This window comes from Leopardus geoffroyi, chromosome B1, assembly GCF_018350155.1.
Source record: "Leopardus geoffroyi isolate Oge1 chromosome B1, O.geoffroyi_Oge1_pat1.0, whole genome shotgun sequence".
Classification (NCBI taxonomy): domain Eukaryota; kingdom Metazoa; phylum Chordata; class Mammalia; order Carnivora; family Felidae; genus Leopardus; species Leopardus geoffroyi.
Window position 1 is genome coordinate 49,588,947 of NC_059327.1, and position 18,812 is coordinate 49,607,758.

The window sequence follows — 18,812 nt, forward strand, 5'->3', positions numbered from 1 at the left end:
CCTTGATTATTATTATTTTTTTTGCCCAGTACTTTCTAAGTTATTAGCAACTCAATTAGATTTTTTTCTGATGCAACTAAAATTTAAAGTTTATGAACAGAAAGGCTACACTTCTTGCAAAATCAGTTAATGAGTATTGCAAAGCTAGTCAGTGATGATATAAAAATGAGTAAGGCACATGGTCTGCACCCTCAGAGAGCTTGATTCTTGCCTAATTAGGGATACCACTCTCATCTCACCTCCAAAGGGACTCGAGTAGTCCTGAAAATACAAAATACACAAGTAATCTGAATGTCCCCAACTCAGCAGACTTTGTGGGATTACCCTTTCTTTTACTATAGCCACATAATATAATTTGAGTAAACCATCCTACAAAAGAAGTGCTTACTTAGTACGTGTTAGGCACTTTCGTAAGCATGTTGCATATATGAGGATTACCTCACAGGGATCCTATGAGCTAGGTATTACTATTATTGCCAGTTTACAGGTGTGGAAACTAAGGCACAGAGAAGTTACAGAACTCCCCAGGATCACAAAGCTAGAAATGTGGGAGTCTGGATTTGAACCCAAGCAAATCACTGTACACTGTACACTTTCACTATCTTATGCTGCCTTGATGTTAATCTGTTTAAATATATTCTGAAAACATAGCAGACATATTAAAACATTACAAAACATTTCAAAATTTATTTCCTTTCTTATTTATCCTGTAAACATGTATGTATGTGTATATTAACAAACAGATACATGTGTATATACAGACACAGATGTATATTTTCTTACTTTCTCTTCTTTCTGTACTATGGGTGGCATACTACAGATACTCTCTTGAAATGTGCCTCTCTCCCTTAACAACGTACCTTCTTACTGCCAATCAGTTCAGAGAGCTCTTCCTCATTTTCATATGTGCCTAGTACTCCATTGTGTGAATGGACCATACCCAGTTTATTCAACAGACATTCTCCATGTATGAAAATTTAAGTTCTTCCCAATACTTTAAAATAGGAAACACCCCTGCAATAAATATCCTTATACAGATATACTTCTCATATTTTCTTTTTTTAAAGTTTATTTATTTTCAGAGACAAGAGAGAAAGTGTGAGCAGGGGAGGGGCAGAGAGAGAAAGGGAGAGAGAGAATCCCAAGGAGGCTCCACGCTGCAGAGCCCGATACAGGGCTCAAACTCACTAACCATGAGATCACAACCTGAGCCAAAATCAAGAGTCAGACACTTAACTGACTGAACCACCCAGGTGCCCCTACTTTTCTTATTTTCAAGGTTGACTCCTAGAAGTGGGATTTTGGGGTAAAAATGTAAAGACATATGTATTTTTGCTGGGTAATTGCCAAATATCCCTCTATAAGGTTTGTGCCAATTTATACTCCTACTAGCAATGTATGAGGTACCTGTTTGCCCATAGCCTCACCAACAGAATGTATTGTCAGCCTTTAAACTGTTTGCCAATCAGATAGTTGAAAAATGGTAAAATAATTAGGTTTGTTAGTGGGAATGGGGTGGAAAAGATGACAGGGTGGGAGAGGAATGGAAGAGATGGGGGTGTGGCACTTCTCTGAGTATACCTTTTTTTTTTTTTTTTTTTTAATTTTTTTTTTTTTTCAACGTTTATTTATTTTTGAGACAGAGAGAGACAGAGCATGAACGGGGGAGGGTCAGAGAGAGAGGGAGACACAGAATCGGAAGCAGGCTCCAGGCTCTGAGCCATCAGCCCAGAGCCCGACGCGGGGCTCGAACTCACGGACCGCGAGATCGTGACCTGGCTGAAGTCGGACGCCCAACCGACTGCACCACCCAGGCGCCCCTGAGTATACCTTTTGTGCACTTTCCGTATACATTTTAAAAAGAGTTTTTATTTATTTATTGGGGGGAGAAGGCAGAAAGAGAGGGGGAGAGAGAGAGAGAGAGAGAGAGAGAGAGAGAGAGAGAGAATCCCAAGCAGGCTCCACGCTGTCAGCACAGAGCCCAATTTAGGGTTTGATCTCACTAACTCTGGGATCATGACCTGAACCAAAATTAAGACCCAGAGGCTTAACCTACTGAGCCACCCAGGCGCCCCACTTCTTATTTGCTTTTATGTAGTTTGAACTTTAGAACTATGTAACAAACCACAGTGAAGGGAGATATTTAAAAAAAGAACCCACATAACTTTTGAACACAGTGTTATGAATATATGCCCTCAGACTAAAGTCAAAAAGCACCATAAACAGGGTTGCCTGGCTCAGTTGGTTAAGAGTCCAACTTCAGCTCAGGTCATGATCTCATGGTTTGTGGGTTTGAGTCCCATGTTGGGCTCTGTGCTGACAGGTTGCAGCCTAGAGCCTAGGGCCTGCCTTGTATTCTGTGTCTCCTTTTCTCTCTGCCCTTCTCTCACTTGCACTCTCTCTTGCTCAAAAATAAACATTAAAAAAAAAGCAAATACTGTCTAGTTAGCAGATTTGTTTTAATAATGAAATAGGTTAGCAATTTTAAAATTACTTTCAGTATTTGTAAGTAAATACATACTGTTCGTGTATATGTGTGTGTGTGTGTGTGTATAGTATGCAATTTTTATATAAATTATATATATAGTATATAATCAAAATTATACATGTACATATATAACTTGTATAAATAAATATGAGAGCCTGGTTTCTCACTGTCAGAGAAGGGAGGTGTAAATATGGAAAAGGAAAAGACCAGAATGAACTCTATGGTTCTAGACTGAAATCTGAAGTATTAAAATATCAAAAGAAGGGGCGCCTGGGTGGCTCAGTCGGTTAAGTGTCCAGCTTTGGCTCAGGTCATGATCTCATGGTTCATGAGTTTGAGCCCCGTGTTGGACTCTGTGCTGACAGCTTGGAGCCTGGAGCCTGCTTCGAATTCTGTGTCTCCCAATCTCTCTGTCCTTCCTCTGCTTATGCTCTGTGTCTCTCTCTTTCAAAAATAAATAAACATTAAAAAAATATATATCAAAAGAAGCTGTAATGTGAAATTATAAGAGCTACAAAATGCAAACAAAACTTAATGAACAAGACAAATTTACCAATAATGGTTTACTTCTCAATTACTTTTTGCTTCTATTCATTGAAAAGCATTTTTTTTCACAGTAAATTCTATTTTCATCCTTTCCTATACTGAAGTGCCAGCAAATTGTGTCTAATGGCAAGTAAGTAGAAAAGAGCACGGAGCTTCTCACCCTTGCCAGATTTGCACAATGGGATCACAGTTGTCCAGGTAATTGAAGCGAATGATATCAGTTGGATGTTTGTCAGAGGATCGCCAGGGTGGGAGTTCTTTCTCCCCGTGAGTCTTCTTTCTCAAAGAGGAAGAGGACCGGAAAGCGGATGCTGGAAACTGCTTTTCCTCTGGAGAACTGCTTGTAACTGGTTGAATGTCAGCAACCGCAAACCTGTCTTTTGGAGGTGTCTAGAAGAAGAAAATTACTTCTGTTCTTAAAACATCATAATAATGACAACAAAAAACAAAACACCACCACCATCATTATCATCATCGCCCCAACTGCAATGATAATGGTGACAATAATTATAGCAGCCACCAATCCAGGAGTATTTGCATGTGTCAGGTACTTTCTCAGGAAGTTTTCATGCATTATTTTATTTAACCTTCATAATAACTCTAAAAGGTAATAGTTACTACTCTCATTTACAGAAGCGGAAACTGAAGATAGGATAAACCAATGAGCTTGCCCACTATTACATAAGTAGTAAGACAGAGGGTCAGAATTTTTTTTCTTTAATGTTTATTCATTTTTGAGAGAGAGAGAGAGAGCAAGCAGGGGAAGGAGAGATCAGAGGGAGAGGGGGATAGAGGGTCAAAAGCGGACTCTATGCTGATGGCAGAGAGCCCTATGCGAGGCCCAAACTCATGAACTGTGAGATCGTGACTTGAACTGAAGTCAGACGCGTAATGGACTGAGCCACCCAGGGACCCCAAAGGGTCAGAATTTGAATCTAGGACTGTCTTGCTTTAAAGTCCTTGCTCTAAACCTCTCTATCCTATACTGTCACCTCTTCTACCACATCATTGTATAATTTTTCCACAATTGCAGTGAACTTATTCCTAAAAATGTACACATTCCAAAAAAGGTACTCCAGGCTTAATTATCTATAACACACAGGGGCAACTTCGAGTTATATGGGGGGTAAACTATAGATTTTATCAGTTTTCAAAACCTTAACTGCTCCCAAAGAATACTTTTGCTTTAATTTCCCAAATTGAAAGTCTATTTTTGTGTGTGAAATTCATAAGGTTTTTTATGTGGTTGTAACCTAAGGGAAGTGGTAATGGTATGTTGAGAAGCCATTAAAGGCTTAATTTTTGTTCTTTAAGAGATTAGGGAAGCTTTGCGTGGTAAATTGGTTTGCTTGAATTGTTGGTGAAAATTAAGAAATTCCCCAATCTCTTCAAGCAGAATCAGTTAGTTTCTTATCCTTGTGTTAACTGTTCATTGTATACATTTCTATTACAGAATAGCATGTATTACTCCGTGTTGTAATTATGTATTTGTTTATGTCCTAGGCCACTAGACTAGGCTCCTTGAAAGCAGGGTTAGGACCCTTATACTCAGCACCCAGCATATAACAGTACTTAATACATATTTACTAATTTAATGAATGATTGTTAAGAAGACCTTTCACATTTATATAATTGATAGCTCATTATTGGTTTAGTATTCAATATTTTCTTCAGGTCTCATTTAGAATGGTCATTCATTTCATTTCTCTGAGCTTATATCAAACAGAATCTGTCTGTTTTTGCTGACGAAGACCTTATTTAATACTACTGGGAATAAATAATACACAACACTAAACAATTTCAGGCAGAAAAAACTCATGTGTGTTAGTAATTTTATACAAACATTATTCATTCTGAAAAGTAACAAAATGTTTGACACTTTTTTTTATTTTTTAACGTTTATTTATTTTTGAGACAGAGAGAGACAGAGCATGAACGGGGGAGGGGCAGAGAGAGAGGGAGACACAGAATCGGAAACAGGCTCCAGGCTCTGAGCCATCAGCCCAGAGCCTGACGCGGGGCTCGAACTCACGGACCGCGAGATCGTGACCTGGCTGAAATCGGACGCTTAACCGACCGCGCCACCCAGGCGCCCCAAAATGTTTGACACTTTAACAAAACAGAATAGAAACTGTGATACTTTTCTGTATTAAGTAAACAAAATGTTGTTCACCTAAAGCCTTTTTGAGAATTTTTAAAATCATGAATGGATGTTGAACTTCTGTTAAATGCTTTTGTTGCATATACTGAAATGATCATACATCTTTTTTTCTTTTATTCCGTGAATTACATTGGTTAGTTTTTTAATATTATGCCAACCTTACTCTCCATGGATACATCCCACTTGGTCATCATGTATTATTCTTTCTTTATAAATAACTTGATTTAATTTGCTAATATTTTTAAAGGATTTTTATGTTTGTTTTCATGAGGGACATTAGTCTGGGGTTTTGTTTTGTTTTCTTATAAAGGTTCTATCTGGTTTTGGTATAAAGGTAATGAGTTGGGAAGTGTTCCTGTCTTCCATTTTATAAAAGAATTTATGTAGAATTAATATTTGGGTGGCTCAGTTGGCTGAGCGTCCAACTCTTTTTTTTTTTTTAAAGATCTAATTTTTGTTTTTTTTTTAATGTTTATTTTTAAGAGAGAGAGAGACAGAGTGCAAGCAGGGGAGAAGTAGATAGATGGAGACACAGAATCAGAAGCAGGCTCCAGGCTCCAAGCTGTCAGCACAGAGCCTGACACGGGGCTCAAACCCCTGGACTGCGAGATCATGACCTGAGCTGAAGTTGGAGGCTCAACCGACTGAGCCACCCAGCTGCCCCTGAGCATCCAACTCTTAAAAATGTTTTTTTTAATGTTTGTATTTATTTTTGAGACACAGAGAGACAGAGCATGAGCAGGGGAGGGGCAGAGAGTGAGAGAGAGAGAGAGAGAGAGAGACAGACAGACAGACAGACAGAATCCGAAGCAGGTTCCAGGCTCTGAGCTGTCAGCACAGAGCCCGACACGGCTCAAACCCACAAACTGCGAGATCATGACCTGAGCCAAAGTTGGCTGCTCAACCAACTGAGCCACCTAGGCGCCCCAAGTGTCTGACTCTTGATTTAAGTTCAGGTCATGATCCCAGGGTCATGGGATCAAGCCCCACATCAGGCTCCATGCTGAGTGTGGAGCCTGCTTGAGATTCTCTCTCTATCCCTCTGCCCCTCCCTTCCACTTGCTCATGCTCTCTCTCTCAAATTAAAAAAAAAAAAAAAAAAAAAAAAGAATTAGATTCCTTCCTTAAATCTGTGATAAAATTCACCAATGAAGCTATCTGGGTCTAGAGTTTTATGGAAAGTTATGAATTCAATTTCATAAATGATAAACATTTATTCATGCTTTCTATTTCCTATTGAGACTTTTTGTAATTTGTATTTTCAAGAATTGTGTTTCATCTAAGTGGTCAAATTTAGTGATGTGGACTAATTCATAGTATTCTCTCATTATTCTTCTCATGTTTACAGGATCTGTACTGATGCCCCCTCTTTCATTTCTGTTACAAGTAATGAATGTTTTCTCTCTTTTTTTCCTTGATCAGCCTAGCTAGAAACTTATGAAATTTATTTATGTTTTCAAAGAAGCAGCTTTGGTTTTACTGATTTTTCTTTATTGTTTACTCTGATTTCATTGATCTTAGCTCTTTATTATTTCTTCCTTCTATCTACTTTGGGTTCAGCTTACTCTTCCTTGTCTAGATTGAGTCTTTTTGAAATTATATTGTGTGGGGTGGATAGCAGAGCCTTGCAGATAGTTACAAAGATCATTCTAGTCCAGTCTTCATGTTAAGCTTGAGGAAACTAATATTAACCACAACCATTTGCTCATAAAATGCTTTCAAAAGCTCTGCTGAAGCACATGCCAGGTACAAGGTACTGGGGGTGGGGGGGAGGTGGAAGGGGGAGGTGCTTGAGTGAAGGTAAACTCCAGTGGCTGCCTACGTTCACCATCACTGAAGTAACCTCACAGGAAACTACACAAATTACTCAAGCATGTATGGTGCTGACAGTTGACTTTTTAACCTTAGTCACATGACTTTATTAACCTTAATCACATGACTCTTCAGTGTTTCTGACTTAGGTCTATTTCTTTTTTTTTTTTTTTATTTTTTTTTAATGTCTTTATTTATTTTTGAGACAGAGAGAGACAGAGCATGAGCAGGGGAGGGGAAGAGAGAGAGGGAGGCACAGAATCTGAAGCAGGCTCCAGGCTCTGAGCTGTCAGCACAGAGCCCGACGCGGGGCTCGAACTCACAGACTGTGAGATCATGACCTGAGCTGAAGTCGAACACTCAACCGACTGAGCCACCCAGGTGCCCCAAGGTCTATTTCTTTAATCAATAAGTTTATTAGTAGATTTTATTAACCTTTGTCGTTCTGATTTAGGTCTATTTATCAAGCAGAAAAATTAAAGTTTAATATAACAAAGTGTTTGCTAAAGAAATGTAATACTAAGCAAAGAGGTGGCAATTTTCTCGCATCAGAACTATTCATTATTTTTAAATACAGTTATACATATTTTATAGAAAAGAATTATTGCTAAAGACAAAGCTGTAAAGTCAGTTTTATAAGTAATACTCAAAACCTCTTTTCTTCTATAAACTGGTTAATCACTTTTCTCTTCTCTGCCCCAGAACTGCCCAAGCTTCAGCTATTGAATGACATTCCCTGCCCCCAACTGAAAATGAGAGTCAAGAAAAGCCTTATCAGATCTGAAAAGAAGTCACAGTCATGGTAATTTTGAAAATAACTTCTTCCATCACTGCAACTTAAATTTTTCTTTTTTAAAAGAAATCCTCATGGAGCACAGCCATTACTGAAATCTGAAAGACTAGTTTTATCGTTGCAATTGTAACAATATTAATTATGCATAGTTTATTACTATATTAAATGTAGATGGATTCTACTTTAAAACAATAAAACTAAACCTAAATGAACAAGTTAGGAGCTGACTATTCATCTTTCAAAAGGATTCTTCAATTTTAAAAGGATTCACTGCAATTTTTTCACAGGATATGATACCCCTGTGGTTTTAAAAATCATTTAAAAAATTTAATTTACACATAATTTTCAGGAACTTATCTATTGTACAAAACGATGCACAACTCTGCGTGTGTATAGATCACACCATAAAGAAAAGGCTCATAAAATTTTCCCATGAGTTATCTAATTAACTGTGACTATAAGAATGAACATAAACATTGGTTATAATGCAGACAAAACAACTAGAAAAATTATTCCTGCATTATTTACTTTTATGATCATATGTAAATGCTTTACATTGCTTAGTTTCTAGATTAAAAAGAACTTTAGTATACTCATTACTCATTTCCATAATTACAGATTTATTGGAAAACTTTTCTTTGTAAATGATATACAAATAAACTTTAGCTCACCTGATAGAATCAGAAAATTTGAATTAATAAAGTAAAATTTGATGACCCTTTGATAGCAAATACTGCACATTCTCCACAGAGTCTCAGTGTCAGAATTGCTTGGTGTGTGAGTCAGAGACACAGAAATCCAGAAATCTGAACAGAATGAGGAGTTCCGCAGTCCTAGCCTCCTGGGTGGAACTGTGGTTTTGGGAGTGTCCCATGAGGACTCTCAACTAGCATGGATGTCTTGAACAAGGCTATCAAGTTCTCAGAAAAGGAAAATTTTGACCTAATAGTGTACTTCCTTTCAACCAAGTCCCCTCCCCAACTTCAAGTTTGATCATTTAGTCTTAGTTCTGGAATTCCCTTTTTTTTTTAAGTTTTAATTTATTAAAAAAAGTTTTTTTTAATGTTTATTTATTTTTGAAAGAGAGAGAGTGAGTGAGAACAGGGGAGGGCAGACTCAATTCGAAGCAGGCTCCAGGCTCTGAGCTGTCAGCACAGAGCCAGACTGTGCTCAAACTCACAGACCATGAGACCTGAGCTGAAGTCGGGCGCTCAACCGACTGAGCCACCCAGGTGCCCCTAAGTCTTAATTTAAATTCCACTTAGTTAACATACAGTGTAATATTCATTTCAGGTGTACAATATAGTGATTCAACACTTACATACAACACCAGGTGCTCATTACAAGTGCCCTCCTTAATCCTCACCACCTGTTTAACCCATTCCCCCACCCCCTCCCCATCCATCTCCCCTCTGGTATTCCCAAATAGCTGATATTTGTATATTTGTTGCTTTTCATCCCAAATGTACCTTAGGCTTGGTAACATGAAGTTCTTTTACCATTTGAATGTAGTGCTTCTTCCATATACCCTGCTCAAAGGGAGTTGGAGAGAAATTGATGTACCAGTTAAATCGTAAACATTTGAGCATCCAGAGCTGATCCAGCTCAGTTAAGTTCTTCCAGTGCCAGCTCACCTGAAAAAAAGTAATTGGAAAGAAAAAAAAAAACTCAGTTTACATGCCCATTTTTTCTAGGTCTTGAGCTGTCACCCTGGACCTGAGATAACTCTATTGTTCTTTTCCTCCAAATCACAACTTAAATAATTATCTACCTGAAATGCTCTCTACCTAGGCAGGAGGATTTTCTGTAAATGTTAAATCACACTTAGATTCAGAGTCAACTAATTTTTATTGAGTACGTATTAACCATCCCCACAGCAACCTAAGGAGGTAGGTGTTATTACTACTCTCATGTTGCAAACAAGGCAACCGTGGCTCAAATAGACTTTGGAACTTCCTAGAAGTTCATATGAAAGTTATAGGAGGGTTATAGAAACTCAGGTCTGCATATTATTTACTCATTTTTGGTATGCTTCCATTTTCCCTCCGTTCTCATGATTTAACTAAATAGAAATTTTATAAACAGAACACAATTACTGATATCTTATGGTGTGCCCTATGTAGCCTTTAAGATTCCATAGAGCATACACTGTTTATTCTCTACATTCCATTTCCATGGCATTCTGGTCATTCTCACACATCCAGCAAATGTTGGAGATGACCCTACTATGGTGCAGCAGTATTTATAGTAACTTACTTCAGATTTTGAACAAGTCTTGCTGAAAGCTAGTTCATATATAAAGTTCAGCCCAGGGGTTCTGTGTCGTGTTGTAAGAGTCACAAAGACAACATCTAACCTTCAAACCTAAATTTCAACCTTGGGAAATTAGTCGCTTTTTCAAGATTAAGTCATTAATAATTTTTAAGCACACACACACACAAAGGCAGAACACTATAATATTCATCCATCCATTTATCTAGCCCTCTCTTCCTCCTTCCATCTACCAAATACTGAGTTCCATTATGTTCAGCATTGTTTTCTGGGCTGAAGAGGAGACAAACAGGAGAGGGGAGGGCACAATTACAAGAAATAACAGGTTCAGGAGCTGGAAGAATGAAAAAGGGTAGAAAATCTGACAGAGCCCTGCAGGCAGGAACAGAAATCACATCTACTTTGTTCAATGCAGAAATGAAACAACAGCAACCTTAATCCCCATATGGTTCATTAACTCAGAATTCAGTGGAGAGGTGGGGTTTCGGAGGGATGGGATGAGGAGAAAAATATCTCAATTCTCACTCTTTCCCTCATTTTCCTTACATCTTGTTTTGACCTGGGTATCAAGTTTTTCCCTCCCTCCCCCACTCCCCGGGGGTAGATAAGGTTTTTGTATGTTTTGTTTTTGCTCTTGGGTGTTTTTTTTGCTTGTTTTTAAGGTAGACAGGAATGAGGCAAATTGAAGAGTAGGTAGGAGGGTAGGAGCTTTCAAAATTATCAGACCCTTCCTGCCTCCATCTTTTTAAACAATTCAAAGCTCATTTTAGTGCAATGACATTATTGTTTAAATCTAGCTGAAGAACAACTGCCTGTGTTTTCTTCACAGTCAGTACTGGGAAAAAAACATAATGCCAGGATCTTGTAAGATTGACATATGGTACACATATATGATAGGATTAGTGATTTCAAATAACATTTCCCTCAAATGAAAACAGTCTCAGTGTGCAAAATTTGAAAAATTCCAAGAAGTTTAAAGAAAAATAATACCCAGGGCACCTAGGTGGCTCAGTCAGTTAAGTGTCTCGATTTTGGCTCAGGTGGTGATCCCATGTTAGATTGAGTCCTAAGAAAGAGACTGCGCTGACATCCTGAAGCCTGCTTGGGATTCTTTCTCTGTCCTTCCCCCTGTGTGCTCGCTCTCGCTCGCTTGCTCTCTCTCTCTCCCTCTCTCTCTCTCTCTCAAAAAAAAAAATAAATAAATAAAAAAATAAAATAAAATAATCATTTAAAAAGAAAAACAATACCCATAACCCCATAAATCAGAGATTACCTTTATTAACAACCTGACAGTGTTCTTTTTTTTTCTAGGCGTTGTGAAACAAAATTGGGAAACTCTATATACACAATTTTAAATTGTGTTTCTTCATTTTACATATTATTAGCATCTTTGTGTTTTGAAAACATGTTTTCTAATGTTCCCACAGTAATTTATCATATAGCTATATGATACTCTTTTTTTAAGTTTATTTATTTTGAGGGGGGGGGATAGAGAGAGACTCCCAAGAAAGCCTGTTAGTGGAGAGCCCAATAAGGGGCTCAAACTCATGTGAGATCATGACCTGAGCCGAAATCAAGAGTCGGAGGCTTAAGTGACTGAGCCACTCAGGTGCCCCTAAATTGTGTATTTTCTTTAAAAGCTTCTGGGTATTATAGAATACTCACAAAGCCCTCCTTCCTTATGTTTTCTTTGAGTATTTTATGATTTCCTTTGATTTCATACCAATCTTTTATCCTACTAGAATACTTTTTTCAGATAGCTGCCCAATTGTCCTAACACCATTTATTAATTCATCTTTCTTACTGCATCCATCTTCTTAACTTTAAAAACTGAAGTTAACATGTTACACATATGTGAATGCATGGTGACTAGTAACTTCTAGTGTTACCAACCTCTATGGAAACACTTAATAAAATGGCTACTAGTTTATCTCATAAATGACTGAAGTATACTTTAATACATGGTGGATTTACTTATAAAAAAACAGCAGCCCCTTTTCCAAGGCCACTGGAAGCATGTCTACTCACTCTGAACTCTTACTCTCACAGTCTTTGGTACATATCTTATTAGCACCTTATTTTGAGCTCTTCTGTTTATGAATGGCCTGTACCATACAATTTAGAATTTTATCCTAGTTGTATGCTATGCACTGTAAGACTATCCTGCTGATGAACCATTTCATATATGTGTATCTGTCTCCCCAACCAGCAGATACTATTCTGTGGATACTAATGATGTCTTACATTATTTTATATCTACTTTTGAGCACTAAATACAGAGTTAGGTACAAAGAAGATGGGGATTAATTCAAACTATATAGACTAAACATATTGACCATCTCATCTTATTTCTTGGTTTTGTGCATGTGTTTTTTTTTCTTCTCATTTTAGAGTTTTCTAGGCTATCACTATAAAATGTTGGACACTAATTCTTTGCCTTTACCTGTGCACAACGACAAAGGCTCCGGGGGTCCAGGAAAGAAAAGATGTATAAAGATAACACCCTTGGAAGCTTGGTAGTAAAATCCAGAGCTTCTGCTGGAATTTTTTCCTGAAGCTTTCGACAGCAGAACTTTTGCTGTGCCAGGGAGCAACGTTCTAACAGGCCTGTCAAGATTCTTCTCCGTTGAGAGTCTGTCCATTTGTCAAACTGGAAAAAAGAAAGAAAAAACCCTGCAGGTTCAGTCTAATACCAGAAATTCATTAGAGGAAGAGAGAAGAATGGCAGAGAAAGTAAGTTTCATATTTTATTACTAATGAATAGCATGTACTTCTTCCCCTAATTAGTAAATTGATGTTTTGCCACTTACCTGTCCTTTCTCACATTTATACATGCAAGCACGTACAAGACCTGAGTGCATACACAGAAGTGCACTCAACCTCAGAACTTGCCATTATATAAGATCAGTAAGTTGGGAGCTGGCCATATTTGTAAACTGAGAAAATATACATTTAAAGATACAATTTCAAGAGAAGGCACCTGGGCAGCCCCTTTCCCACCAGAGTTTCTATATTAGCTCATTAGTGCCAAACTCCAGGATCAGAAACAAAGCTTTGCACTCACAATTGGAGATAAGGTAAAATATGCAAATATCCCTGAGAAGGGGAGTATATTGGGTTAAAGCCCCAGTAATGTGTAAATGATTGATTGGAGAGAAAATGTCAATAAGAGGACCTGGAAAAAAGACTGCCAGACACAGGAAGTAGATGCCAGAGTAATCTGGAGGCATGCCAAACAAAAGCTTTGGTTACTTCATAATTTTCCCCAGAGATAACCCTTAATCAGTTCCAAGATCAATGACTGATGAAAGATAAGAATTTGAGGGCTGGCCAAAACCCAGAGAAAGGCTCTTATGGGAACATCTACCAATTGAATGAGTCAGTTTACCAGAGTCTAAATCTGTCTTTTTTTTCCTTAGCCCATTAGAGAAGAGAAATAGGAAAGTTTGGGGCTACCCGTATTCTGTATACTATTGCATTTCATGTATAGGTATTTATTACAGTCATCATAAAGTAATGAGAATTTTATAAGGAACTTTAGTTGTAATCATAAAATACACTACCTAAAAAGGCATATAAAGCATGACAAATCAACTTCATTATAGTCATATGTATTTATATTTAATTGGCAAGAATACTTCTTTTTTTAAAGTTAAAAAAATGCTTATTTATTTTGAGAGAGAATGCAAGCAGGTGAAGGGCAGAGAAAGAGGGAGAGAGAGAATCCCAAGGAGACTCCACACCAGCAGCACAAAGCCCGATGTGGGGCTTGATCCCATGAACCATGCAATCACAACCTGGACTGAAATCAAGAGTTGAAAGCTTACCCAACTGAGCCACCTAGGCACCCTGGCAAGAATACTTCTTAATCAAAAACTATTCACTATTATAGATCTATTTAATGACCCAGGAATCTCAGTTTGCAGACTATAATTCAAGGACGGGAGGGTGAATGTAATAAGCAAGATAGAGTCACTCCTGTCAAACAGTGACATAAGCAGTGAAGGGTGTTGCAGCTAAGACCAGATTTCACCCAAACCGGCACAGACTGGAAGTACTAAGAACTGATAAGAACCTGGAAGAACCAAGAGCTGATAATCACTAGAATCAGAAGAGGCCTGCAAAGGCCCAAGACTGATTAAACTTTCAAAAAAAATTTTTTTAATATTTATTTATTTTTGAGAGATATACAAAGCACAAGGAGGGCAGGGGCAGAGACAGAGGGAGACACAGAATCTGAAGCAGCTGAGCTGTCAGCACAGAGCCTGACATGGGGCTCAAACTCACAAACTGTGAGATCATGACCTGAGCTGAAGTCGCACATTTAACCAACTGAGCCACCCACGCGCCCCAATTAAACTCCTTTCAAAAGGGGGGATTTCTATGGCAAACTGTCAGACTCTCCAGACACTAACCCTTCAACTTCTGACCATATTTGAAAGGCAAATGCTGCCAAAGGCCCCTACTGATTGATCTTGAACATAACAGAGATTCCCACTTTTTGAACATAATAAGCAGTGTGAGCTGAGAGATGACCTAGACTGGACTGCGGCCTCACCCTAACTGTGCACTTAGGGACTGACTAACTTCACATTTGGTTCATTAATTTCTTGCCCCCTGTTGTATCTTCTTTGTTGGGTGACTTTGTATTATGCTTTGTTTTGTGTGACGTGTATGAAGCCAAGTTAAATGGGTAGTGAATTGTCGTTGAGTTTGGAATCCTGACATTGTCAAGACACAACTCCTGTAGGGGCCTTTATGGTGTGCTCATGGCAGGGAAGAAAAAGCCCAAAACCTCAACTTACAAATAAATGAATAAAAATCTATTCGTGTGTGAGTGTTCCCTGATTTCTCCTATCCCTATTTCTGCACAATCCATATTTCCAACTCTCACAATACAGGACTTCTTTCCTTTTGGGATGGATTATTACAATGAAGAGAGAGAAGTCAGACCAGAATGACTGGGGCCAGGGGAAGGACCATGCCTGAGAAGCTGCATTGATCTATAAAATAAAGAACCAAAGGGGAAGTGTGAGGAGAAAGAAAAGCAGTAAGGTTTTGGCTTGTTGGGGGTTTGGGGGTTCAGACAGTCATTCATTGCCTTAGATAGCAATTAGAGAATGAGAGAGCTGAGGAATGAAGGAAGGTGTTAACTAGGAAACCACAGTACCAAAATGGAGTCACCTATGTTAAGGGCCCCACTTCAGCAAACCAAGATTTAATACCTAACCTAATTGCATATCATAAATTCCCCAGGAATATAACTTTAACCAGTCAACATGGAATTTCCCGGTTAGTACTAGGCAATTAATTTACTGACGGATCCCTTCCATTCCACTTAGGAAGAAAACCTTGCCTAAAACAATGCATTCTTTGCTAGTAATTTTGTTTTTAGGCTCCCTCTCTACCTTTAAAAACCTTTCCTTTTCTACGGCTTGATGGAGCTCCTATTTGCTAGATAGGATGCTGCCTGATTCACAAATTGTTCAATAAAGCCAATTTGAACTTTTAAATTACTCGGCTGAATTTCTGTTGTTTAACAAAAGGAGACCTGAGAAGTACTGCTATGAGTTTTAAACTGGTTCTGCTGTGATTTTCCTTTGAGACACAAAGTGAAAATTGGAATTCATTTTTAAAATGACTTATAGGCAGTGCTCTGTGGTTCTGTAGAAACTGAGCCACATGGGGACCCAGGATGATTATGGTTACAAAAAAATTTTTCATGAGATATTATTATCACTGCACAAAATCAGAAATAATCAAAAATGCCTAATAGAGGATGGCATTACAGATTGATGATGGGTTTGGTAATGAGACTATTGGAAGTCTTACTTCCAGTATTCTATTATTTCCAATACTCTTTGGAAATAAATCACTAAATTCCAGCTCCACCACTAACAACCTCTCAATTTCCTCATTTATACATTAGGATAATTATATCTAAATGGTAGGGTTGTTGTGAGGATTAAATAATCTATGTATAAAATTCTTAATAGGATTTATGACTCATTATACATGGCAGCTTATTATAAAATATCAAAGTGATGTTAAAAATAATGAGTATGTGGGTTAAATCAGTGTAAAAAGAGTATATATGCAAACAATTAAATTAAAAAGCATAAAATTATGTCTGTGCATTGGCAAGGATGGGAATTACATTTAGAATGACGGAGGTTAGCTCATCTACTTTCATTGCTGCCCACAAAAAGAGAATGAGCTCAGCTTGAATAACAGTGATTTAAAATGAATGTAAAAGAACACCAGGATTATAAAGTGCTGAAGAAATCTATAAAAGAAAACATTAAAACATTTTCCTCTAGAGATTAAAAAGATAATTACATTGGTTTCTCATTTATTTCCCTGATTATAATGGTCAAAGGTAATTTATATCTGGCGTTGATAGGTGTTTTTTGCCTCGAGGGATTTTCCTTTCTAATTGTGTTTGTTTAGGCTAATACAAAATGAATTTGCATTCCTTGAACTCCTACCAATTGAAGGTGGGTTGATGACTCAGAAGAACGCTTCACAGTTGGGGGAAATCCCTTTGGAATTTAAAAGGTGCTAAGAATAATCCAAAAAGTAAATAATCCATGGAAGAGTTAATTGTCCAGGAATTCGATAATCTCCTTTCAAGTAAAAATACCCATAACATTGTAGCCAGGGATCCAATATGTGAAATTTGGGGAGTAGCTAGGACCATTCTTCCATCCTGTATCACACAGATGGTACCTCCCTTCACAGTTAGTTCCTTTGTTTACATTATATTACATTAAATCAATTATGTTACGTTATGTTCTATCACAATTATATTTTATAATTGTTTTAATGCCTTTTTACAGGGCTTTCTGGACTTAACAGAATTGTGAAAAATCCTATGTTTGGAGTAGTTGTTCCAAGGATTCTTTTTTTTTTTTTTTTTTTTTTTTTTTTTTTAATTTTTTTTTTTTCAACGTTTATTTATTTTTGGGACAGAGAGAGACAGAGCATGAACGGGGGAGGGGCAGAGAGAGAGGGAGACACAGAATCGGAAACAGGCTCCAGGCTCTGAGCCATCAGCCCAGAGCCCGACGCGGGGCTCGAACTCACGGACCGCGAGATCGTGACCTGGCTGAAGTCGGACGCTTAACCGACTGCGCCACCCAGGCGCCCCTATTCCAAGGATTCTTAATGCAGTTGCAGGACATCAGGACAGTTGCTACAGCCATCAGTTTCCACTCACCTCACACAGACTGGCAAAGAAAAGTTTACTGTGAGTGGGGGGACAAAATGAAGAAGGCTTGTTATTTTTTGCTTATTGGTTATTTATCCCAATCTGGTTGAGTTTCTGAGTCCTGTTACCAAAAACTGACTTTCACAATTAAGGTATGGATACATTATTATTCAAGAATTTCATGGGGTGCCCAGGTGGCTCAGTTGGTTAAGTATCCAACTCTTGATCTCAGCCTAGGTCATGATCTCACAGTTTATGAGATTAAGCCCCATGTTGGGCTCTGTGTGGACAGGGCAAAACCTGCTTGGAATTCTTTCTCTCCCTCTCTCTCTCTGCCTGTCCCCCGCTTGTGCACCCACCCTCTCTCTCTCAAAATAAATAAATAAACTTTTAAAAAGTTTCTAACAGGTACATATACAATTAAACATGAAAATCCTCTGTAACTGCTCCTCCCCATCTAATCGCATTCCATTCCCCAGAAATAACCACCATGCAATTCCACTTTAAGTTTATTTGTATTTGAGAGAGAGAGAGAGAGAGAGTGCACGCATAAGTGAGCATAGCAGGGGAGGGGCAGAGAGAGAGAGAGGGAGACACAGAATCCAAAGCAGTCTCCAGGTTCTGAGCTGTCAGTGCAGAGCTGATGTGGGGCTGGAACCCATGAATCATGAGATCATGACCTCAGCTGAAATTGGACACTTAACCAACTGAGCCACCCAGGTACCCACCGCTGTGCATTTCTATGCATTTGCATACACTTATAGCTATCAACAAGGAAACACTTAAGTAAATTAGAGTATACCTATCCTGTGGGATACTGCTAAGCAGTTTAAAAAACAAACAGGGGGCACCTGGATGGCTCAGTTGGTTGAGCATCCAACTCTTGATTTTGGCTCAGTTCATGATCCTGGGATTGTGGGATCAAGCCCCTCATTAGGCTCTGTGCTGAGCATGGAATCTACTTGAGAATCTCTCTCTCTCTCTCTCTCTCTCTCTCCCCCTCATCCTCGGTCCCTCTCCTCTGTTCAGTCTTTCTCTCTCAAATAATATTTTAAAAAATAATAAAATAAAATAACAAACAAGCTGTAGCCATAAATGACCTGATATGTAATGAACGTGGAGCATATTGTTCTCTCATTCATTCATAGTATTTTCATTTTCTCATTTATCCATTCATTATAGCTATACCATGATCTACATACTCAATTTACTACCAATACCATTTAGGTTGTTTCCAATATGAAAGAAAGAAAGACAGACCAAAAAAACCCAAAAACAAACCAACTTCAATATTCCAAAACATGCCTTTTCATGCCCTGTGTGAATATTTCTCTAGTACAGAAACACAGAAGTGGAATTACAGGTTCAGAGGACATTTGCCTTTAAAACTTTAATTGATCCTGTCAAATTGTCTTTTAAAAGTCTTTACCATTTTACAGTCCCTCCAATTGTGTTTAAGCATATCCTCCTACTCTCCAATAAATCCTTACTTATATCAAATATTATCTATCTCCTTAATTTTTGTCACATA

The 18,812-nt window shown here is 38.1% G+C and overlaps 1 protein-coding gene across 7 annotated transcripts in view; it reads right to left on the minus strand.

Moving 5' to 3' along the window:
- FBXO16 (F-box protein 16) overlaps positions 1-18,812 on the minus strand; it is a 66,013-nt gene that overhangs the window by 28,033 nt on the left and 19,168 nt on the right. For 5 of the 7 annotated variants that reach the window (XM_045461549.1, XM_045461558.1, XM_045461568.1 and 2 more), the window contains 3 exons: positions 12,515-12,721; positions 9,270-9,434; positions 3,195-3,424 (listed from right to left, as the gene is read on the minus strand). In XM_045461549.1, the coding sequence (XP_045317505.1) occupies positions 3,195-3,424; positions 9,270-9,434; positions 12,515-12,721 (602 nt within the window). The remainder of the gene's footprint in view (positions 1-3,194; positions 3,425-9,269; positions 9,435-12,514; positions 12,722-18,812) is intronic. The other 2 variants (XM_045461582.1, XM_045461602.1) reach the window with 2 other exon arrangements.